Consider the following 25,328-nt stretch of genomic DNA (forward strand, 5'->3'; position numbering starts at 1 on the left):
GACTTTCACCACTCCAGTCATCTGAAGAAGTGGGTTGTGCCCACAAAAGCTCATGATACCATCTACATGTTTTGTTAGTCTTTAAGGTGCTACTAAACTATTTGTTGTTTTTTGAATTTTTCCTGTTACAGACTAACTCGGCTATCCCTCTGAAGCTATTGTATACACATAATTATTTCTGCCATTACTGGTATAAATCAAACTGCTAATTTTTACCTTAAACTAAGATAGACTTGAACATGAATATAATCAATGTTAAATTCATGTCTAATGGCAAACTGAGTCCAAACTATATTCCAGCAGCATTTTAGGTGATAACTTATTGAATTCAAATATCCTTTGTTCTTCCTGAAAGACCAGAGTACATGAAACAACAGAACTAGCTTTCTGTAACAGGAAAGTACAGTGATTTAGCAAAAGGGAGACAAAAAACCAGGGTTGAAAGGCCTGGTTCAATTGAAGCCAAAGGCAAAATTCCCACCAACTTGAACAGGGTCAGGATTCCACTCTGGATTCCTTCCTGGTGTACTAGATGAGCTGTACAAGTCACTGTACACAGATTAAATGGAAGTTGAGATGAGCCTTTCACTTGCCCATCTTTTTAAAGCTTTAGGTGGTAGCTTTCAATATGTAATTTACCTGTCTCAGGTTCTTCATTTAAGTTAGAGGATACAAAGTTAGATGGGAACAGTCCTACTCCTCTCTGATTTTCACCTTTCCACCAGTTAGCATCACTGAAATTAAAATGTTTCATTAGGAAATGTTCATATGATTAAAAAAGACTTACAAAGTGATTTTAAATAGCTGGGTGGGGTTTTCTGATTCCATCATTCTATCTGTCAGGGTATGTCTACACTACCCTCCTAGTTCGAACTAGGAGGGTAATGTAGGCATACCGCACTTGCAAATGAAGCCCGGGATTTGAATTTCCCGGGCTTCATTTGCATAAGCGGGGAGCCGCCGTTTTTAAAACCCCGCTGGTTCGAACCCCGTGCAGCGCGGCTACACGGGGCACGGACTAGGTAGTTTGAACTAGGCTTCCTAGTTTGAACTACCATTACTCCTCGTGAAATGAGGAGTAACGGTAGTTCGAACTAGGAAGCCTAGTTCGAACTACCTAGTCCGTGCCCCGTGTAGCCGCGCTGCACGGGGTTCGAACCAGCGGGGTTTTAAAAACGGCGGTTCCCCGCTTATGCAAATGAAGCCCGGGAAATTCAAATCCCGGGCTTCATTTGCAAGTGCGGTATGCCTACATTACCCCGCTAGTTCGAACTAACGGGGTAGCGTAGACATACCCTCAGTTACTAAGAAGATAACACAGCTGCTATTAATAGAGGGCTTTATCCCTAACCCTCTCCTCCGGCAGACTTTTATCAAGTTCAGTGATTACACTGCCCAAATAAAGGCTGTGTGTCCACTGCAGCAAACTACTGAGTGCCTTCTGAAAAGCATATAGCTTCCCCCGACTGGCATAGTAGTCAAGGGCTCAGAACAACTTGCACGATCAGGCTTACAGCACCTGCCGTATTCTGTGCTATTCCACACTCCAACTAAAGAACTGAAGTTTACTTTCTTCAATTTTGATCATTTGACAGAACTGTCTCAATACAGCCTATTTCACCCAGTCACAGAGAAGAAGAAAAGCATTTTTACAGACAGGAAAACTGTAGTAGTAACACAGTGAAAATCATCAGGATCATTCATGGGGAGATGTAGTCCTTAAAGCTTTTTTTAAAAACTCAATTACGAATTTAACTACATTTGTAGTTGACAGTGTCCCACTAACTTAACCTAAAAGTTGTACAAAACTACACAAATAGGGAAAAACAAAGACATAATTGCAGTTTCTCCTCTAATGCTTAATAGGGGTAAAGGAGAAACAGTAGTAAATCACTGTTTGCTAGATAAGGACAACCAGGGCAGAGAATGACGGGTCTTTTTTTCCAGCTGAAGTCAAGGCAACAGTGGCAGCAACAACAACAGTGAAGAGTAAAATTAAAAATTAGAGAAGTCTATGACTGTCATTAAAAGTATATCCATAATTTGACTGTAAAGCATGTTGATGATTTAAAAGAATAGCATAACTGTTAAATACTGTCCCAATTATTTCGTACCTGAACAAATATGGACACAGTCAGTAATCAGGGTTTTCACCATATTTAGATAGAGCTTGACTTTATTATATATCATCATTACTGGAGATCCAGAGTGCTTTATGTCAGGGTCAAAAGCAAAAATCCTTGACTCAAAGTACTTATAAACTAAAGACAGGACAGATGTAAACTGAAGGCAAATGAAATGCAGATTTTAATAAAGGGCTCTGTTGACTTCAACAGAAAACACATACAGAAGCAAGCTGCAAGTAATTGGAAGGAAAACGAGAGATGGTTAGAAATTATTAATTGGAAAGCTGTTCCAAATGTAAAGAACGGTGTAAAAGAAGGCAATATCAGGAGTTGTAGAAAGACAAAGATAACAGTAAGGAGACAGCTAATAAAGATTGTTGACAGCCAACAATAACAACACCTTCATCTGAACACACATTACCTGTCATCCAGAACAATAATAACTTCTCCACTTTTAAAGGTGAGCTCATTGTCTTCAACAGCTTCAAAGTCATACAGGGCTCGCACCTTCCTTAAGACCTTCTGATTGTTCTGTTGAATTTCTGCAGATGGGTATAAGGATTTAGTTTCCGTTTGCTGCTGTTTCTGCTCTTGAAGAGATAATTCAATAGCTACGGTTTGGAATATAAAAAAAGTAAGTTTGTATATTTTATTGTTTATGTATGAATAATTTTAGTTTCTTAAAGATAAAAAAGTGAAAGACCAATTTCATATTCTATATTCTAAATGAAGTACACGATATCTTCCTTCTGATTAGAAGTATTTTGAATTCAAGTTACTTATTCTTAAACTTCTAACTTGTCTCAATTCCAATAAGTTTAATTGACCCTGCAACTTGAAAACCCAAAAGAAGCTAGCTGTGACCAAGTTCTGAAATATAAAAGCAAACATGTTAATTACAATAGGAATTACCAGCTCACTGGTAAGATACAGCTTTTGTGCTAAGACAGTGATGTTACTGATAATACCAGAAATACTGCATACAAATTCTTTGCTGTGTCACATGAGTAAAGATATCTGCATTCAACAGGACAGCATAAAGAATAAAAACATTTTAAAACATCTATATTTTAGATTGCACAGGTTAGAGCAAGAGGGTAGACTGGGGCAGAATGGAAGAGATCAACAGTTCCACAAAGAGGAACAGCTGCCGTACAAACAGCCCTTCCTAGACCCATGCCAGTGAACTGCAGATGTGTGGAATACCTCTTATCCACCACCACCTCACAAGTTTTTTTAAAAATAGCATTATTACTCTCTTCTGGCCTCCCACACCATTATCACTTTCCATTCTGCAGAACAGTTTTCTCTAGGTACAGCATTCTTTTTTAGTGAAAAACGTATGCACGTTAACAAAATGTTTCAGAGCACAAGTATAGAACACTTATAAGTGTTACATATCTAACCAAAGGCTGTGACTAATAATTTACCTTTAGCAATATCTTCATCTTCTTTGTTTTTGCTTGATGATGCATCATTCTTGGCAGCACTTGTGAGAGTCTGAAAATGTATTGACAACATGAATATAGTTATGTGTCAAGCAGAAAAGAAACCAAAACTGTTACTTGCCTTCGTAACTGTTGTTCTTTGAGAGGTGTTGCTCATGTCCATTCCATGTAGGTGCATACGCTATGTGAACGTGTCATCAGAAGTTTTTCTCTTAGCAGTACCTGTTGGGCCAGCAGAGGAGTCCCCTGTAGTAGCACCGGTATATCTGCTAAGACATACCCCCTGCTGGCTCTCCACCCCCTCGGCTCCTTCTTACCCGACTACTCTGAAGAAGGAGAGGCAGGTGGGATTTGGAATGGACATGAGCAACACATCTCGAAGAACAACAGTTACAAAGGTAAGTAACCGTTTTTTCTTCATTGAGTGATTGCTCATATGCATGCCATGTAGGTGACTCCAAAGCAGAAATCCCAGGAGGCAGGTTCAGAGTTCTAACCATCTACTGATTGAAGGACAGTCCTACCCAGAGCTGCATTCTCCCTAGCCTGGTGAGCCAGTGCATAGTGATTGGCAAAAGTATGGACAGAAGACCACGTGGCGGCCCTACAGATGTCCAGTATAGGGACCTGAGCCACGAAGGCAGTAGAGGAAGCCTGTGCCCTAGTGGAGTGGGCTGTAAGGGGAGGGGCTGGCACCCCAGCCAGGCTATAGAACTCCTTGATATAGCATATGATCCATGAGGAGATCTTCTGCATGGAGACCAGCTGCCCCTTGGGCAGTTGTGCGATTGCCACAAACAGCTGTGGGGACTTATGGAAGGGCTTTGTTCTTTTCCAATAAAAGGCTAAAGCTCTCCTAACATTCAGAGTGTATAAAGCCTGTTCCCTTGCCAGAGGCATGGGGCCTGAGGTAAAAAACGGGGAGAAAAACATCCTGAGAGACATGGAGGTGAGACAACACCTTCCTGCCGAAGGTGGGATGAGGGCGTAACCTAACTTTATCCTTGAAGAAAACCGTATAAGGGGGGTCCGAGGTGAGAGCCCTCAGTTCAGACACAAGCCTGGCCGATGTAATAGCCACAATAAAAACACCTTCCAGGAAAGGTATAGCACTGAGCACGCCACTGGGTGCTCAAAGGGAGGCCCCATGAGTTTGGACAGGATCAGGCTGAGCTCCCACAGAGGGACAGGCTGACAGACTTGCAGATAAAGCCTGTCCAACCCCTTCAAAAACCTGTGTACCAGAGTCCGCAAAGAGTGTCTTGCCAGTGGGGACAGAGTTCAGGGAGTGAGGATGAGAATGGGGACAGAGTTCCGTAGCTGGGGACAGGGGAGTAGGGTCTGGGGAGTGGGGACAGGGTGCCAGTAGCAGCAGAGAGTCCCCTGCATCTGCCTCGTCCCAGGATTCTCCCCCCCCCCCCCCCGAGAGGGAAGCCAGCACATGCCTCCTCCGGGCCTGACTCCCTCTTCTTCCCCCCCCCCCCCCCGCGGGGCAGGGAAACCCCTCATGTGCCTGCCGCGGGGGCCAACCCCCTCCTCCCGTGGCAGGGCCAAACCCCTGCGGGAGCCTGCCCCGGGACCAACCCCCCCCCCCCCCCACTGTGGCAGGGCCAACCCCCGCTGGTGCAAACCCCCCTTCCACGGCATGGCCTGGCCCATCCCTTCTCCTCCCGCAGCGCGGCCAACACCCACAGGCATCTGCCCTGGGGCCAAACCCCTCTCCTGCGGCGCAGCGCGGCCTAGCCTGGCCCAGCCAACCCCCGCTGGCCAACCCCCACCCTCCCCTCCTGCAGCATGGCCTGCCCTGGGGTCAAACCCCCCTCCCGCGGCGCGGCCCGGCCCAGCCAAACCCCGGGGCCAACCTCCGCTCCCACAGTGCAGGGAAACCTCTGTGCTCAACTCACCCCTCCGGCGCTGGCGGCGCCGAGAAGCCTCCGCACACCTCCTCCGGGGCCGACGCCCCGTCCCCCAGCACGCAACAGAGCTGTGGGAGAGAAGCAGCCTACGAACTTCCGGGACTTCTGGAAGTGACACGGGCTTCAAACAGGACTTCCGTCCACCCCGCGGGAAGCCGGCACTACACTAGAGGTAGGTAGTGGGGCTTCTCGGGGATGGGGGGGAAAATGGGGGGTGGGGTTGCCCGAATGACTCGTGATCGACTGGTCGAGGCCTCGCGATCAATGGGTTGGTGACCACGGATGTAGGAGACTGCCAACATGTTGTTGGACAGAATGAGAACCATTCGGCCCCAGAGTCGAGGGAAAAAGGCCAGACAAGTGAGCCGGACTGCCAGCAGCTCCCTCACTTTGATATTCAGGGAGAGTTAATTTGTCGACGGCATTCCTTGGATCCACATGTTGTCAAGATGAGCCCCCCCACAACCAGCATCATAGAATCATAGAATCATAGGACTGGAAGGGACCTCGAGAGGTCATCGAGTCCAGCCCCCTGCCCTCAAGGCAGGATCAAGCTCCGTCTACACCATCCCTGGCAGATGTCTATCTAACCTGTTCTTAAATATCTCCAGAGAGGGAGATTCCACCACCTCCCTTGGCAATTTATTCCAATAATCAGACACGTCCATCACTAACCAAAGGATTGGTAAAGGCCTGGAGAACAGGACTCTGGCGCAGACTACCTCCTCCTGGGATCACCAATCCAGGCAACAGAGGACATTGGGGGGAACCATCACCACTCTCTCCCAAGGTGGAAGAATGGATTATGAACTCATGCCAGTCACATCTACTGTGGGCGCATGCAAAGCTTAATGTGCTGAACAACATAGGTGCAGGTGGCCACAAGCCTGAGGAGGCACATGTAGGTCTTGTCCATGGCCATCAGGAACGCCTGCATGTCCAGGATGGCCGGCTCGATCACTAGAAAACGGGACTTGGGGAGTGAGGTTGTGGCCCACGCAGAGCCCAGATGGGTGCCCATGAACTAACACCTGGGTGGGGACCAGGGTTGACTTGGCCACATTCAGCCCCAGCTTCCAAAAAAGGTCTCATACTAGAATGATGTGGGTCAGCACCTAGTCCAAGGAAGGGCCTTGGAGAAGCCAATCGTCTATGTAGGGGCGCACCTGGATCCCCTGCTTTTTCAGGGCAGCGGCGACGATGGTCATACACTTTGTGAACACTCGATGGACCACAGAAAGGCCAAATGGGAGAGTCTATGATAAACTGATAATAGTCCTGGCCCATTGTAAAGCGGAGGAACCACCTGTGGTGCGGTGCAATTGAAATACCGAAGTAGGCATCTTTTAGAGCAAGGGCAGCGTACCAGTCTTTGGGACTCAGGGAGGGGATGATGGACGCCAGTGTCACCATATTGAACATGGCTTTGGTGATAAAGGCACTGAGTTCCCTGAGGTCCAGGATGGGTTGGAACCCCCTTTGGCCTTGGGAAACAGGAAATACCGGAAGTAGAAACCCCTGCCCAAGAACCCCTGGGAGACCACTTTGTCCACTTCTAAGCGGAGGAGTTGTTGTACCGCCTGTGACGGCGTGTCGGGTACCCCCCAATTCTGCACCCTGTCTGCATCAAGATGAGACTCCGCCAACCAGTAGAATACAGAGGATTTATTGCTCCTCCAGAATACAGCACAGCCTAGGCATGATGTGGATATAGGAGTCAGGGCCAGGCAGCCCTAGACCCCTTGGGGCAGGGGAACATAGGTCCCTGAACCCCCAGCACTCAGTTCAGTCTCTTCTCCATGTTTTCCCAGCCAAGACTGCCCAGCTCGCAGGCCCTGCCCCCACAGCAAGGTGGCCGTCTCCACCTCCCTTCCTTTGTCTCTCCCCCTGGGAAGAACCTTGTTATTAGCTCAGGCTGGGACTAGGTGTCTGGACCAATACACATATGGGTGAGTCAGTGGGAATCACACACCACAGAGCAGCAGGAACACCGGGTTACAGAGCAGACAGCACCTCACTATGTCACACCTCCTCCCAGAGGAGATGCTCGTGAGAGGGGTCCCAGAAGAGGGACAGGGCAGGAGGGTAAGTGGGAGGGAGTGAAAGGAAGGGGATCCCCTTCCTACTGTTTCCAGGACCCTTTGGTCCAAAGTAATGGACTCCCAGTCCCAGCAAAAAGGGAACTGGCAGTCCCTGAACAGGAAAGGTGAGGCTAGTAGGCTTCCCTCAGGTGTACCCTCAAAATCCTTGGCAGGGCCCTTGGGGATTGTTGGAGAGGCTTTGGCCCTGATCCTGAGCTGGGCGGGAATAGCATCTGTTACTTCTCCTGTTCCTATTTCTCCCCCTAAGCCAGGAGAAATCAAGGAGTATGCCCTGCTGGCAGGGAACTCCTTTGGGCTGCCAGTGTATGGATCCTGAAAGACTTTAGGGTGGCCCAGGTATCCCTGAGGCTGTGCAGACATTGGCCAGTCTACTCAGAGAAGAGGGATGGTCTCTCGAATGGGAGGTCCTGAATGGTGGTCTGAAGCTCAGGAGGAACTCTAGACACCTGCAGCCAAGAGCTGTAGTGCAAGACCAACTCCATGGCCATGGTGTGGGCTGCTGCATCAACTGTGTCCAGGGCGGCATGGAAGGCAGCATGAAGGACCACTCTGTCCTCTTCCAAGAGGAATCTAAATTTAGGCGGTCTCTTCCTCAGGACCAGCCTGGCGAACTTGTCCATGGCAGCCCATGTGTTATACATAGCGACTCAGCAGGACCTTCTGGCTTGTTATGTGAAGCTGAAGCCACGCCAAGGCATAAGCCTTTCTGACCAGTAAGTCCATCTTTTTTGCATCCCTACTCTTAAGTGTGCCAAGCTGTCCTTGCCTCTCCCTCTGGTTCACCGCCTGGAGGATCAGGGACTCCGGAGGTGGGTGGGAGAAAAGGTGCTCGTTCCCCTCTTGTGGTACAAAGTACCTCTGCCAAATCTTCTTATCAGTCAGCGGGATAGAGGCTGGGTTTGCCAGAGGTCCTTCCTGATCTTTGTCAAGGTTTTATTCATGGGTAAGGCCACTCTGGTGGGGGGGTGTCAGGCTGCAGGATGTAGACCGGGAGGGGGGGGAAGGAAGAGGAGGGGGGGGAAGGAAGAGAGATTGCTCCGATGTCGGGGAGCGAGTCAATTGGGTTACTAAGGGGGGACCCTGGGAAGACTCCAGTCTAGAGGGGCCTACACTCTGGCTCTTGTGGTAGGTCCTGGGGGTCCAGAAAGGCCACTGACTCAGGGCCTGCAGTTGTGGTGGCCAGGACTGCTGCACGGCTGGTACCGGGGTAGACTGGGGCCATGGCTGCTGTTGCTCATGGTGCCAAAGTTGCGGGTGCTACGATGCCACAATTGGCGAAGGAAGTAGGATCAGTGCCACAACCTTGACCTGGAGCCCCAGGATGACCAGCTTGATTCTGCATCCAAGTCAGGTGAATACTCCGAGGTTGACCAGAACGGTGGGGTGGTGGTGATGGCTGGCAACCTCCACTTGGAGCATGCTGGGCCATTGACTCCAGTTTCTCCCAGTGCCGAGGAGGAGACAGGGGCATAGCCGGTGGTGGTGCCCATCTGCCCAATAGAGAGGTGTGACGTAGTGGGGGTACTTGCTGGGCTGTGGTGACCCCTGCTGTCTGGAGCAAGACCCAGCAGGGAAAGCCTCACTAGGCCAAGGTAATGCCAAACTTGTTGGACAGACACCCCCCCATGGAGAGGAACAAAGGAAGGTGGAATGCTGCCCTGGCTGGGGGGCAGGGCTGGAAGAGGGTTGGTTAGTTCCTGGCTGGAAGGCAGGGAATAAGGAGCTGGGGAGGGGGCTGGGACTCCCCTATCTCAAGGGGGGGCACTGAAGCCTCTTAGCCCCAGTTCCTGTAACCAGATTACATCTGTGCTGCGCTGTGCTGGAGGAGCAATAAACCACCCTCAATTCCACTGGCTGGTGGAGTCTGTTTGTGCCATTTCGGGGTGCAGGAGACGGGGAACCCCCAACGCGCCGTCACAAGAGGGGCCCATGGCTAGAGGACCAAGTACTAGGGTCAATGCCGGGTGAGGGCCCTGTGCTAGTGCTGACTCTAGTACTGTTGCTGATGCGCAGGTCCGGGTGAGAACTGCAGTCGATGCTGAGACTGGGAGTAGTGCCAAACCCAGCACCGGGGTCAAAGTTGACGTCCCCGGGGTGGGGTAATGATGCCCTCTCACTTCTGGGGCACTAGGTGCCAAGGTTAAAGTTCGGTGCTGTCTGGGCTCACGCTCATGAGCTGGGACTGGTGCCAAGGTTGGGGAAGAGGTCAGCTCAATCAAGTCTCTCATTGCCTCAAAAGTGTCCAGAAAAGAGGACTCCGGGAGGTCCCCTGCTGGGCTGGAGACTCGGCACGGGCTAGAGCGGTGTCCACCCACCTGCAATGGTTCAGGTGTTGTGCTCGTTGGTGCCATGTGCCCCGCCTGAGGGTGCACAGTGAGCATGTGCCTCAAGGGAGAGCTGCCCTTGCTAGGTCTCCTTTCCTTCTAGGGCACCGGGGACTAAGACTGGTGCCGAGGCCTTCACAGCACTAGAGAGGTGTGCGAGCGACTGAATGCCTCCCGCACCAAAGCCAGCGCACTGATTCATTAGTGCCAGGTCAGATGACGGTGCTGGGCGTAGGACCGCTTCCATAAGGATGATCTGCAAGTGGGACTTTCTTTCCTGCCTGGTACACCGTTTAAAGCCCTTGCAGATCTTACACACCTCAGACAGGTGGACTTCACCAAGGCACTTGAGACAGGCTCCATGGGGGTCTCCACAACGCATAGGCTTCTGGCATTTCTCATAGGGCTTGAAGCCTTGGGGATCAGACAAGTCTCACCTAACAAGAAGGGGATGCAAAGCGAGCTAGGCACCTGAGTAGTTCAACACTAAGTACAACACTTAACAACTATTAACAACGTAGATAAGAACAGTGAACCGTGAAACTTTAACTAGCTAAACGAGAGAGAACTGCCAAGACCTGCTTGCAGAGCAAGAACAAAAGCACATTCCAAGAACATCATGAGATGTATTAAGCCAGTGGTAAGAAGGAACTGAGGGGGTGGAGGGCCAGCAGAGGTATGTATTAACCGATTACGGTGAAACTCCAGGGGGCTCCTCTGCTAGCCAAATGGGAATTGCAAAGGAAGAAACTTCCAATGACACGTGCACATACATGGAATGGACATGAGCAATCACTCAAAGAAGTTATAGTTACTGGTTTTTTTAACTATGTAAAGAGGGATCCCTACCTCACCATCATTTCATCAATAAGTGGAAATCACTTTTTAAAAAATGTTTTTCCCGGGCTTTAGTTTGTTTTTTTTAGGCACAAGGAGATCATTTATTACTGTTGTTTCTACCCATCTCTGCACAGCAGTATGCCCTCTGCCCCTCATACTGCCCACTGTTGCAATGCAATTCCCTTAAAACATAGCAACAACAAAGGAAGTCACACTGAAGAGCACCTAAGCAATGACTTCACAAGGAGACTTTTCTTCCTGTAAGACAAAGAGCCTCTCTCCACTCCTACTAGTTTGGGGTTTGAGGGAGAAAGGAACTAAAACTGGTCATTTGCTACCTTAAAGAGATTAACAGGAATAAAGCAAGGCACATATACCACAGTGTGGGATTCGCCTCGAAGCTTTCAGAAACCCTACCAGAGAAAGGGGCTTGAGGTCCCAGCAACAGTACACTCAATTTAAGGCCCTATTGGTGAAACTGTTTCTCATGAGTCCTATACAAACATTCTTTGCAAGAAAAAATTGTAATGGGCAATGAATCCTTTAATTGTAATGTGATACAGAGGCAGCAGCAAGGGGAGTGGAGGAGCTCGGCAGAAGCTGGCTTTAACCCTCCGCTGCTGCCTCCCACAGAGACAATAGGGGCTGGGGATAAAGGTGAGAGCCTGTGTGCCCGCCCCCCCCCCCCCATAAAATGTAACCACTGAAATTTTCAGTGGTTCCATGTGTACAAAAATAAATGCTTTTTAACATCCCTAGTCAGAAGTTTGGCAGTGCAAACCTGACCCAAGAACTCTCCATCCATGAATTTAAGCCTTAGCCCTATCTCTCCTTTATAACATATGCTTTTACCTCCAAAGCAAGAATCTTATTTTTGTTTTGACAAGTCCCAGCTGGCTATCAGACAAAAAGCATCATTCAATGTTTAAGCAGGGCAAGAGTCAAAGTTCATGAAATTATTTTAATCAGCACATAATACTTTCTGTGTGTGTGTGTGTGTGTGTGTGTGTGTGTGTGCGCGCGCGCGCGCACGCACACGCGAGATTATTCTTGACAAATTCTGAGATTATGGAAAGTGTCTTTTAAACTGTACATTTAGGCTTTCAGATGTGTCAGATCAGAATTATATCTGTCATTACCTGAGATCCAGCTGCAGGAAAAGTTACTCCTTCTTCTTTAAGAGATTTAATAGTTGCAGATATTAAGCTAAATTGAGGATCCTTTTGAAATTCTTCTGACCACTCCATCATTAAAGCTTTTAACTTTTCACATACTTTAGGATGAGCCTATAAGACAAAAGTTAAATATATAACTACATAAAGAAGGACATATTTATAGACACAGAAACAACAGAAATCACTATATACCAATCATTCAAAACACTATATTATTGAATCTCCTTTTATATTAAACACTCAGATAAGGTTATGATTTTACATGATCTTGCTATCTATACCTTAAATAATGCATTGAATCTTACACAAGTATTATATATATATATATGTCTAGAACCTGGAAGTGCAGCACAGTCCCTTTGTTCCACCAATAGATTTTGGTATCTCAACCACCACATCTTGTTCCTAGAGGATTAATATAGGATGATCCCTTAAGTAGCACAAAGCTAGCACAGCAGCTCCTACATCACATTTAAGTAGACTTTGGTAGGGAGCACAGTCGTGTTTCCTTTCTGTAGAGGGAATGTGGCTATCATCTTAGTCTCATGTTTGTTCTGCATCAAATCAAGAACAAATCTCAAAAGCTCTCAATTTTTCACAAAACGATGGAAGGCACTTACCAATATTGCTACAGGCCAGTGACTTTTAATACAAGCATTAAAACTACACTAGGAATAAGAAATCAGATTAGAAAACCCATTGAAAATCCTAAGTCAACTACTATACAAAACCTGAGAAAAAACATAAGGGCTGCGTCTAGACTGGCAAGTTTTTCCGCAAAAGCAATTGCTTTTGCGCAAAAACTTGCCAGCTGTCTACTCTGGCCACTTGATTTTGTGCAAAAGCACTGACGTTCTACTGTCCAAAATCAGTGCTTCTTGCGCAAATGCTTTGACGTTCCCGTTTGGCCAAAAGCCCTTTTCCGGAAATGTTTCTGCGCAAGAGGGCCAGTGTAGACAGCTAAAAACTGTTTTGCGCAAAAAAGCCCGATGGCGAAAATGGTGATCGGGGCTTTCTTGCGCAAAACCGCGTCTAGATTGGCACGGACGCTTTTCCACAAAAAGTGCTTTTGCGGAAAAGCATCCGTGCCAATCTAGACGCTCTTTTCCGCAAATGCTTTTAACGGAAAAACTTTTCCATTAAAAGCATTTGTGGAAAATCATGCCAGTCTAGACGTAGCCAAGTAGATGAGATCTTTTGAAGTAATGTTGTTCAGATCCAAATACAAAATTTAAGGCGATAAGTTATCTTTGCCCTTTTGGAACCATTAAGCTAGAACAGATACAATGCAGATAAAAAATCCTCACCAAAAGGTAGAGATAGATCAGGACACCCCCAAACTCCACTTCTCAAAACTACATGTAAAAATGTAAATCTACAATACAGAATTTGTAGTACCTGAAAAAGGAGCACAGCAACTTTGTAAACCATTTCATGTCTCAGAGTATGTCTCCACAGAATTTAAAAAAACCCACGGAACCAATGTTAGCTAGATCAAGATCATGGGGCTCAGGCTAAGGGTATGTCTATACAGCAATGCATCCACACACCAACTGTGTTAATGTAGAATTTGAACTTTGAGTCCAGGACCCTGAAAGTCTGGAGGGACTTAGCTAATGTTGAACTGGGACCCAGGATTCAAGTTTTGCTGCTTTCCTGTATGCATGTGGCCCTAGCTCAGGGGTGGGCAATAATTTCTTATGGGGGACGACTCCAAGAATACATTAAGTGGTCAAGGGCTATACTTTTCTATTATATTAATGAAGGGTATGCAGAGTCTCAGACTGAAGCTGCGTACAGGAAATAGCTCTAGGTAGATGACTGGAGTGCTTGAAGGGAATCTTGGTGACAGAGAAGGTTGTGACCTAGTGTGGGGGACTAGAGTGAAGCGGGGGGTACAGGGTCTGGGAGGGAATTATGACCAGGGACAGGGATGCAGAGGGCTTGGGTTGTGACCGGGGGCAGAGAGATGGAGTACAGGAGGGAGCAGTTTGCCAGGTTGCCACCTCTGCCAGGAGGTACTTACCTTAGACAGCCCGGCAGGACACTTGAGTAGGCTCCATGCCTGCTGTGCCTCTACATGCTGCTAAAAACAGTCAACTGCTTGGGCCAGTATGCGTTTATCTGAGCAGCACGCTCCTTGGAGGGAGAGGGTCAGCAGGTCTCCAGGTACTGCAGAAACTTACAAACCCAGGCCAGGCAGCTCCCATTCGCCAGAGTATTGTGGCATTCTAAATCCAAACATTTGCTGGGCCAGATCTGGCCCATGGGCTGTATTTTGCCTGTTCCTGCCCTAGTGTGCCTCAGGTCCAGAACATTCTCTGGACATATCCCAGAGTCTCTTGGGGCAAGTTTCTTAGTCCTTTAGTCCTCTCTATGCCAACAATCTCTGGTGCTGTTTACTGTGCTCTATTGCAAATGGAAGCCACAACTCCCTTTCTAAACAGCAGCAGTTCAGACTAGCATTAAACCATTGTCTGCTGAACACTGGTCTGCAGACAAGCTATCAGAAAGCTTAGTTTTCAGTGAAGAGGCTAGGGATGTAAGTGCCTACTCAAGTAGTCAACTACCCAATAAGCCTAGGTTTATCGGGTAGCTGAGCTGACTACTCACTTCCCTCCCGCCTTACTGTCTCTGTATCAGAAGCAGCAAGGGGGGGAGCAGGAGTTGGGGGGAGCCGGCTTAAAAGCTGGTTCTCCCCAGCACTGTTTCTGCCAGGAAGGGGGGACAGGGGAGGCAGTGGCGCAGTGGTCCAGGACCCAGTGCAAGCTGGGACTACTCTGACCCAGCTCGTGCCAGGTCTGGGACCTACTCCCCTCTGTGGCTCTGCATTTTAAATGTAGTAAGAGCTGGGCTGCCTGTGTGCCAGCTCCTACTACATTTCAACTGCAGAGCCACAGTGGGGGTAGTTTCTGGACCCGGAGTCAGCAAGAACTCAGCGCCTTCCCTTACAAACTGTATTGACTAAATGATTAGTCAATTTCCCACCTCTTAACATCCTTAGAAGAAGCTTTTGACAAAGAAAGCTGCTTCCTAGTCACAAAAGCATAGACAGATTTTGGTGCATGCTTCCCAAGCATCCTTGCACACTTAGTCATAGGGAGGGGCAAGGGTCAGAGAGTAGAGCAGGAACTAAGCAGCTGCCCTGCAAGGAATGGGAGTGGTAAAGTTCCCCACTCAGGATGGCTGGGGAAGGCAACACTCTGAACGCTGGAGCTGCTCCCCTTCCCTGGAGGGCAGCCACATGCTCTGCTCCCTGACTCCTCTACCCCGCTAGGGGCTGCATGTGTAGAAGCCCTGGGCAGCGTGTGCTGTTAGGGCAATGAGAGAAAGCTGCCCCAAAACCTCCCCACAGCCTCCTGAAGTCATGACTCCATCTCTTCCACACTGTTGCTCAGAACTTCCTGGGACAGGAAGCAAAACTGACAGTTTGAAGGCAGCTCCTGACAGTCAAGATGTTAGGGGTGTTACCTACCAGCCCTGTACTCTTGGGGAGCCAGGGAGTGACACTCATGGAAACCCCCCCCCCCCTTCCCGTAAGCCTTTGCTAGAATCAGACAAAGCAATGAAAAGGCCGGGAAAGTCACACCTAAACTAATTAAGGAAATACCCCAGCCTCATCTGCATTGAAGACAGAACAGAAAGACATCTCATTAGCATACAGAATGGAGACCAGCTCTTCCAAGGCAGGAACCGCAGTGAACTATGGGATACCGAAAGCAAAGAAGCACTGCCTGATGGGAAATCTCTACTCCAGATGTTAATGAACCCAGGCCTGCTCACACCCAAATTAGTCAATATCAGACCAATTCTAGTAACGATCCTATTGACATCCAAAATACTGAAACTGACCAGTTGCATTGTGAGTTGAAATGAAATGCCTATCTCCTAGAACTGGAAGGGACCTTGAAAGGTCATCAAATTCAGTCCCCTGCCTTCACAGCAGAACCACGTACCATCCCTAACAGATTTTTTGTCCTAGATCCCTAAATGGCCTCCACAAGGATTGAACTCACAACCCTGGGTTTAGCGGGCCAATGCTCAAACCACTGAGCTATCCCTCCCCATCACCCGTAACCAGGCGTGATCAGTCTCTATTGTCTCGCCTCCTTCTCTTTGAACTATTGACCTATCCCTATAAAAACTCCTATCCTTGCCCCAAGAAAAACTGTTCTGATACCTGGATTTAAACTGCATCAATTCCATTGAGACTTCATCTCCTATCTGATTGTGCTGGGGGCTCTGCTCGTCTCCTGCCCTCTGGACCCCCAGATCCCATCACCATCTGGGAACCCCGAACAGTGCAAGCTCCACGGAGTAGTGAGATCTCTCTCCCCCAACTACCTATGTCTAAGCCTAGCCTCCTGACTCTGCCCTATGTAAACTGTTATATGGTTAGCTAGCCTTAACATTTCTAATCCGTTCCAATTTAGATTTAATATCGTAACCGTTTGATATCTATTCACTACTCAGAAATAAATAACTTTCATTATTAAGCTGGTTGCTTCTTTCTCTTTCGCTCACTCTTCAAGGGGTGTTGTTTTGGCTTCCCCATTCGCTCTGCAACAACACTTCTTGTACCCAAGCTAAAGATCCCAGTAGTGCCCAAAATCCTGTGGGGGTTTGCTCATCATGTGGTTTACCAGTGAATGACTGTGGTGCGAAAGTGGGGATAGGGGGTGCTGAACCTGGAGGCTTATGAGGATGGCAGCTTAAAGTGCAGTTTAATCCAGCCCACTGAGTCCAAAGGCACATGAGGGTGCAGTGTGGCATTGCTGTTAACTCAGCCTGCTGAATCCAGGGACATATGAAGGGACAGCTTGTGAATGCTGATTACCCAGTCCTCTCAGGCGTGCTCCGTTAGTGGGTTTGAGTGTAAGTGTGTGTTGCTACGGTAGGAAGAACCCCATCCTAAGGAACCTAGTTCCTGCAGGAGAGCTCCAGTGGAAGGGGGAATTGACAAAAGGGAGAGAATTCAGCTCCATATGAGAGCACAAGCAAGCACAAGCAGCACACTGATAGAATTGATAACCTTCCCCAGTCCCATAAGAGTAACCCTAATAAATGAGCATACCCAAGAGTATTGGGCAAATCTGGTAACAGGGGTCATTCCTCCCCTCGCTGTGCTGAGCCTGCAGCTTTCCTGCATCCCCACCTTGCACGGTAGCTTGCTTGGTCCCGTACTGTGCAGTCTCCTGCTCCCAGGCCGACCCTGAGGCTGCATGTGCAAAGGTGCCCACACAGAGCACTGTGAAGGAGGTAAGTGGAAGTCAGCCCCAGAAGTTCCCCACTGCCACCGGTGGATTCTTTATTTCTGCCTCAGAGGGTGCAGCAGGGACAAATAAGGGATTCCTGGGGATACTGGAGCACACTGCACAAAAAGCTTAAGGACGTACTTCACTGCTCAATAGTCAGACTGGGGGTATATGTGCACATGTTTTTCCTCCAAAACCTATTTTTTATGTTAAACTTCAACACAAAAAGACAAAAATAAATTAAAAATCAAACAAAACACATCTTTATCAAATGTTCCATTTTTAAAAGAATTGCAAAGTTTCATTTTAATAGTTTGACAGCCCTGGAGACTGATGTCCTAATTATCCTCACAACAGGTGCACATTGGCATTTTCCTGCAAACATGACTAAGCCTAGAAGTGGAGAGCCCTCTCTTAGAGTAGATGGTAATTAAGAATAAAAGCTTCTCAAACTGCAGTCATTCAATTGAGACACGCATCAAAGGGACTAATGTACCATGTGCTCCTTATGGGCACCTAAGTCCCATCCCTCTCTTACACTTAAATTTAATTCTTTGAGAAGTGAGTTCTAAAATGATGAACCTGTCATGTCTGGAGTCATTATCCCTGTGGTAACTGTGCTCCTGGAGGTGGCTGACATGTCCCTGCAGCCCCTGAGAGAGTCAGAGCAGGGGATATCCACATGCTGTCCTTGCCTTCAGACACCTTCAACTCCCATTGGTCAATAATGGAGAACTGTGGCCAGTAGGAGCTGTGGTGTCAATGCCGATAGATGAGGGGCAGCACATGGAGCCATGGCTGTACATGCCAGCTGCTTTCAGGAGTGGTGAGCAGAACTCACTCCAGAAGGGTACCTTCAGGAAAGGTGCTGTATCTGTTTGCTTGGGGGCAGGAGAGGGGGAAAGAGTCCCTGCAGGCAGAACTCTGAACCAGCAGAAGAAATGATATCTATGCTCAAGTCACACAGGGCATGGTGGATAAAGGATACACTGTGGACGCACAGCAATGCTACATGAATATAAAGGAGCTTAGACAAGTGTACCATACGACAAATCTAGCAGAACAGCTGCTCTGGTTCTGAGCCATAGACATAGGAGGGTGACGGCAGACACCCAGTACTATCCACAACAATGTTTTCATCCCATGAGGCACTGGAATTCTGGGCTAGGGTGCCAATCTGCTGTAATGGCTTTGGGATAGCTACCCACAGTGCATCACTCCTTGAGTTGATGCAATCCTGGCAGGGAGGATGTGCTCTGTCAACTACAGCCACCTAGTGGACACATGCAAAAGTCACATTTGATAAATCAGATGCTCAAAGTCAAATTAAATAAAATCAACTTATTCTGAAGTGTAGACATACCCTTAAGCTTACATTGCTGTATAGACATAGTCTAAGGAGCTGTTTAATTGCAATGTAGACATTTGGGTTCTAAGACCCTGTCAAGTGATAAGGTCCTAGCTCTCAAGTAGCAAAAGCACAAGTAACTACACCACGAACAAGCCCCTTAGCCAGAACCAGATGGCATTGGCAATTACACCCATGGAGGGCCTATCTGAGAGCTAATCTGACCCCAACGCACCAAATCCCTAGATTAAATCATCTTAAATTCTGAAGTATAACATTTAACATCCCTTTCAACAAATTGTTAGCACTAAAACCTCAGCATATTCTTGTTACCCATTTTCAATCTCTTTTTCAGTCTTGCTGAGCTTTAGTCTCACTGCAATAACCTGTGGCATAATTTCAGTCTAAATATACTTTGAGAGACAAAGTATTCTCTTTTACTGGTTTTGAATTTCTTTTGATTTCTTTGTTTGCCCCTTTGTTTCATGTTATGAGACACTAAGAACAGAGTAGCCCAATATACCTTTTCTATGCTGATCACTACTTTATATATTTATGTCCTTATTTATCTCCCTGCTAAGAAGAATAATCCCAACCTCTTTTCATGGGAGCATTTTCCCACGGCCCTAGTCATTTTCATTGATGTTCTTTCAACCCACTCTAATTATGAGCTATCAAAGACTTCGACTACGTTAATGAGATACTATTTCCCTTTGAAGGAACCATGCTGATTAGGCCCTATGGTATCATGATCCTCCAGATGTTTTATTATTCTGTTTTTAAAATCATCATGTCAACCAGTTTACCAGGCACAGATGTATGACACTGGTCTTTCATATCTCAGATCACCTGCACAGGTAAAACATTTGCTATCCTCCAATCCCATTTCAGTTGCTCTTTTTAAACAGGATTGCATACTGTTAGAAAAAAAACCCTGCCCCCCCTGTAAAAACTTTGGCCAGGCTGCTCTTGCTATAGTGGGCTGCAGTACTCCTTGGGAGAAACCGGCCCACCCTTTCTGCATACCATTGCCTTTAGAAAAAGGGAAGGTGTGAAAAGAGGAAAATAGCCTTGGACTCTCCCACCCATCACCTTGGCATGAGAACTGCGGGGCTTACCTGGTTGCATGAAACCTGCACATTTTCGGCCCAACCCACAAACCCCCACTTGGTGACCGCTGGGCCGTATATGGTAATATGCAAGCACGGGAATGCGATGTGCAGACTTGGTGATAAATACCCATCGCACAGTTCGCACAAGGAGGTCTTCGCAACACACGTACCACCATGTGTGTGCCTTTCCGTATACTTCAAAGCTCTGCCGGCCTGATCAACCAACCAGTCACCTCCCCCGACTCCCGGGAGTAACCAAGGCCTTCGCAACCGAACCGATTTCTTTGAAATATTCCGTATGCTGTGTAAATTGGTTTGTATGATTTGATTTTCTTTGTTGTATAAGCTTAGTGTTGTAATTGTTTTTGGGTAGTACATAGAGTTGGTAGTTACCACTGTTATTTAATTAGTGTAGCTGGATATCTTTAGAATAGAGACTATTCCTCTTGCCGTTCCCATCCTTATATTTCTGACAAGTTTAACTAGAAATTGCAGAATATAATAAATACTCTAAATTCATTATCATGGTCTATTAAAAATATTAGAATAAATACTATAAATTCATCACTGTCATAAATAAATATCTTTTATTTACTAAAACGGTCCACCTGGTTCTGTTCTCCCCCCCCCTTGGGTATGCATCATCGGACCTGGGGTTCTCTCGACACATACTTCTATTAGCAATTCATTCATTTCCTACTTGGACTTTTTCAGAACTCATGGAGGTATCTGCTCCCTGTTACTTATTGCTTTAAGTTATCAGTTTGTTTTAGTATCTCTTCTAATGCCTTGATTTCTGATAATCCCTCACATTTAAAGAAAAAAAAAAAGGAGCAGATCTTGGTTAGGAATCTTTCCAACAGCCTCTCTGGTGACATCTGATACAGAGAAGTTATTCAACTTCTCAGCAAAATCCTTAGCTTTCTTAATTACTCCTTCTTTAACACCCGGTAGTCCACATGACCAGGGTTCGACAAACTATACAATCTACTCGCCCGTGGCGAGTAGATTTCAGCTGCGTTCCCCATTCATTCGCGGCGCGCACATGAGCAATGCGGCTCTTGCGCATGCGCAGTACAGGGTTGGCGAGCGGTTTTCCCCGTCATTTGTCAAGCCCTGCACATGACCCACCAATTATTTCACCATGCTTCTGACATATTAAGAGTTTCTTGATCTTAGCTATTTGTTCTCTGAAATTCACTTGTAGCCCTTGTAGTTTCTCTCTTACCCTACTGCTTGCTGTAAACTGAACTACTGCTGAATGGCTTCACTGGAGTTAATCTCCATATTTTGAAGGATTGCTGTTTGACTGGAAAAGTCTCTTGAACCTTGCCACGTAAGCTTACATTTTCCCTTCCTGTTTTCTTTTTGCTCAGGATTGTGCGTGCCCATTGAGACAAAAGTCTCCTACGGAGGGTGGAAGTTTTTTGTCGCCAAAATTGTAATTTGTCACAACTTTAGTCACGTTTGGTGACAAAACTTGCAAGTGTAGAAAAGGCCTGAGAAGATCTAAGGAAGGCTTTCTATTTCTCACTTAAACTTAACCATGTTCACTAGGGACGTAAGCAACTAACAGACTATCTGATAAGCAAAAGCTTATCATATAGCTGGCTAGTCCCTCTACTAGACACTTCCTTTCCACCCCCCCACGTGTGGAACAGGAGCCGTCTTAAAAGCTAGTTCCCCCCAGCACCATCTCCACAGGGAGAAGGGGGAGTAGTGCGACTGGTCGTGAGCCGGGAATCAGCTGATTCCCGGCTCATGCCCAGTCCCAGACGCTGCACCTCTGCTTTTTAAAGGTATTAAGCACCTGCTGGCTCTTAATACATTTAAAAATCAGAAGCGCAGCGGGGGAGGAAGGGCTGGCACAAGCTGGGACAGCTGATTCCTGGCTCACTCTGGGTCCCTCCTGTTGTGCTTTAGCCTTTTAAATGTAGGGCAGGAGCTAACCCAGCTGCGGTGTCCCTGCATATCGACTAATCAACTAGTCGATGGGAAATCCACTGACTAGTTGATTAGCTGATAAAACTAAATTTAACATCCCTACCATGTACTGTTGTTAACCTAAGCATTTTTAGGTCGTTTTTCCATATAAATTTATTCCCACTCAAGCAAAAGGTAGTTTCTTCAAATAGAGGAGACCTCAACATTATCAAGTGAACAAGTTTAGCAAGATTCCACAAATTTTTCTTACGATTCCCATAGTAACTAACTGCAAATGATTTAAGTCATTACCTTAGGTAGCTGCAAGAGTCACTTCCTTAGCATTTTCCCACACAAATGAAAGTATTCACAGATTTCAGCATAAGCAAGATGTCAGTTGTTTGTATTTGCAAATGCATCAGAATTGGCAAATATTATCTATACAGAATAAAAGCTAGGCTTTGTCACAAATATACTGAGAGCACAAAGAAAATTCATATCAAGAATTCCATCCATTCCTTAAGAATATTTAGTAAGTTAACTCATTACCTTATTTATTATACCACGTACTTCACTTGCAAAATCACGGGAACATATTTCCAAGTGAAAAATCTTCCCACAGTTTGACACACAGGCTCCTAGCAGCTGACAACAGAAATAAAATTACAAAAAATGTTGAAGACAGCTATGGCAATGATTTATCCAAAATAAGTGTTTGTTAAAAAAATAAAGTGATTAGTCAGGGCTAAATTCCACCTTTAGATAAACATGCAAATCCCACCAACTTCATCTGGAGTTAAACAGGTTTATTATCATAAACAGAATTTGGTCATAATGGTTGCCTGAGTACATAAAGATACAGATGTAAAGTTCTGTAAAATAAAGTATAGCATACTTACTGTGAGTGCTTGCAAAGCAACATGTGGTACCTTATGACTGACTCTCTTAATTATGGCTTTGAGACAATCTTTTGCTCTAGGAGAGAATTAAGAAATATCAGAGATAGTATGGCATAGTTCAGTCACTGTGAATCACAAATGAAAATGTCCCCATGTAGTTAACAATTAGTGAAGTCAAGTCTGCCAATGAAATGCACAATACGTGTTTTAAAAGCTAACATTTTAGCCAACCCAACATTTGATATTTCTACAAAAATGCAAGTTTGGGAATTGCCACCCATGGTTGGAGACACAACCTCATGAATGGGATGACCTGAAATAGATAAGAAAGAAGAAGACACTCTACAATACAAAGCAATTACCATGTTTTAAAGAGTGCATTCTGTCTAGATATTGAAAAAAAATCTCCAGGTGGATAGAAACAATTATTTTTTTATTTCAGTCTTATTTGCACACTGCTAGCTCTTTATAATTATTTTAGAGTCAATATGCTGAAGCAGATTTTTTTTTGTTTTCACTTTTTTTCTTTAATTTCCTAAATGTTAGAAAGATTTCAGGTGTTACAGATATTTTTTCAACTAAGAAGTCTCCGATAAAATGTTCATCTATACTAAGCGTAACTTTAATTTTTTTAAACAGTGCCTATGGTAAATAAAGAGCACTATAACCATATTATATTCAAAGTCTAAAACACTTTTAATTATTAACAATGATACTGTTTTGTTTTAAAATGACAAAGATTTTTTAGCACTGAGTGAAATAAGTTAAAATACAATTGTACCCCCCATGCTGCATACACTTTGGTACATGCTTGATTTTAAGTGTGTGTGTGTGTATATATATATATATCTGATGAAATCACTTTTAAGAGTAACTCAAATTACATACCTGTTTAAATGTTTCCTGTATCAGGGTCTACATTTTAAATATTTTGATTTTTGCCTTCAGCAATTTTGTAAACTTCAAATAAGATATATCATCAGTAGTGGCATTAAAAATTATAATGATTATATAGAGATTTTAATCTACAATTACAATAGCACAAAGTCTAAAAATAGTTTTTAAACAGCTTAAATCTGATTTAAAAGTAGGGTTTTGTGTAGCAAAACAGATATAAATCATTCTATTCTATCCCCAATAGCTGAACACAAAACATTTGAACTGTACAAGAATGGACATGAAAAGTGTAAGGAAAAAAGTTTAGACTTGTTTCTCTCAAAGGCTAAAGAGCCCAAAATCATAGTTTTCCAGTTAGACAAGTAACACAGAAGATCCTTCTCAAGTTAGAGGTTGCAACCACGATTACACCACTTCCGATAACAAAATCACCACCTCCCTCAAAAAGATAGTTTAAATGCTTTCAGTGGAGATATATATAGGAAAGAGAGAGAGCGAGAGAGAGAGTGTCCAACCCTCCCAATGTTTGTTTATAATTAACATTTCATCATTTTATCAGCCCACATAAATAAGAGACTGACTAAACAAGATGTGACTATGCAGTGTGTAATGTCACATGTATAAAAAATGTTTTCTGGTCATATTTAGTTCAATAAACTTAAACATCAGCATTATTTGCAAAATCAGGCAAAAGATTTCCGAGATTTCTGTGTTGATAGTTCCACAGATGCAAAGATAACTACAGGCAGTCCCCGAGTTACACGGATCCGACTTATGTCGGATCCGCAGTTAAAAACGGGTTTGCTCCCCATCTCCCTGGTCTGCTGGTCTCCAGAGAGACGGGGAGCAAAGCTGCGGAGCACACTGGCAGCGGGACAGCCCAGACGCACCGCGGCTGTCCCGCTGCCGGCGTCCTCAGAGGCTTTGCTCCCCGTCTCCCTGGTCTGCTGGATACCAGCAGACCAGGGAGACGGGGAGCAAAGCCATGGAGCACGCTGGCAGCGGGACAACCCAGACGCGCCACGGCTGTTCCGCTGCCAGCGTCCTCAGAGGCTTTGCTCCCCGTCTCCCTGGTCTGCTGGTCTTCAGCAGACCAGGGAGACAGGGAGCAAAGCCAAGGAGGACCCAGGCGGCGGGACCGCAGTGCGTCTCGGTCCGCCGCCCGCGTCTCCCTGGTATGTTGGGGGGGGGGGCGCGCAGCTAGTACGCGCCCCCCCCCAGCAGACCAGGCTTTTCTCCAGACGCCTGGGGCAGAGAAGCTGGGGCGCTGACAGTTGGTCCCGCAGCGCCGCTCTGGTCGCTACTGAACCAACCCGGCAGCACCCCAGCTGCTCTGCCCCAGGTCCTGATTCAGCCGCTGCTGGTCAGTTTCAGCAGCGGCTGAATCAGGACGCCTGGGGCAGAGCAGCTGGGGTGCTGCCGGGTTGGTCCAGTAGCGCCGAGGAGCGGCACTACTGGAGCAACCCAGCAGCAAACCCAGGTGCTCTGCCCCAGGCGTCCCCAAGTCAGCCGCTGCTGAAACTGACCAGCGCTGACTACAGGAAGCCCAAGGCAGAGTTGCTCTGCCCCGGGCTTCCTGGAATCAGCCGCTGATCAGTTTCAGCAGCAGCTGACTTGGGGACGCCTGGGGTTCTTAAGTTGAATCTGTATGTAAGTCGGAACTGGTGATCAGTTTCAGCAGCGGCTGAATCTGGACGCCAGTTCCGACTTACATACAGATTCAACTTAAGAACAAACCTACAGTCCCTATCTTGTACGTAACCCGGGGACTGCCTGTACATTATAAAACATGAGTTACCTTTGACTGATAAAAGCCAGCCAAACTAGAGACAAAGATCAGCTGTTATATTGGACTATTACAGGATGCTTCAACTACTGTTTGTATTTAAATATATTAAACTTCATTTTGGTCTTGACTTATTCTTCGCCATGTTGCCCTCAATCCGTCTTATGCTCGTCTATG

The 25,328-nt window shown here is 46.3% G+C and overlaps 1 protein-coding gene across 2 annotated transcripts in view; it reads right to left on the minus strand.

Moving 5' to 3' along the window:
- STAM2 (signal transducing adaptor molecule 2) overlaps positions 1 to 25,328 on the minus strand; it is a 53,423-nt gene that overhangs the window by 12,558 nt on the left and 15,537 nt on the right. Inside the window, exons 3-8 of one of the 2 annotated variants that reach the window (XM_075933406.2) lie at positions 22,469 to 22,544; positions 22,119 to 22,214; positions 11,896 to 12,042; positions 3,557 to 3,626; positions 2,548 to 2,737; positions 640 to 734 (exon numbers count right to left, since the gene is read on the minus strand). In XM_075933406.2, coding sequence (XP_075789521.1) covers positions 640 to 734; positions 2,548 to 2,737; positions 3,557 to 3,626; positions 11,896 to 12,042; positions 22,119 to 22,214; positions 22,469 to 22,544 — 674 coding nt within the window. The remainder of the gene's footprint in view (positions 1 to 639; positions 735 to 2,547; positions 2,738 to 3,556; positions 3,627 to 11,895; positions 12,043 to 22,118; positions 22,215 to 22,468; positions 22,545 to 25,328) is intronic. The other variant, XM_075933405.2, reaches the window with a different exon arrangement.

This window comes from Pelodiscus sinensis, chromosome 7 (assembly GCF_052426305.1).
Source record: "Pelodiscus sinensis isolate ZL-2025 chromosome 7, ASM5242630v1, whole genome shotgun sequence".
NCBI lineage: Eukaryota > Metazoa > Chordata > Testudines > Trionychidae > Pelodiscus > Pelodiscus sinensis.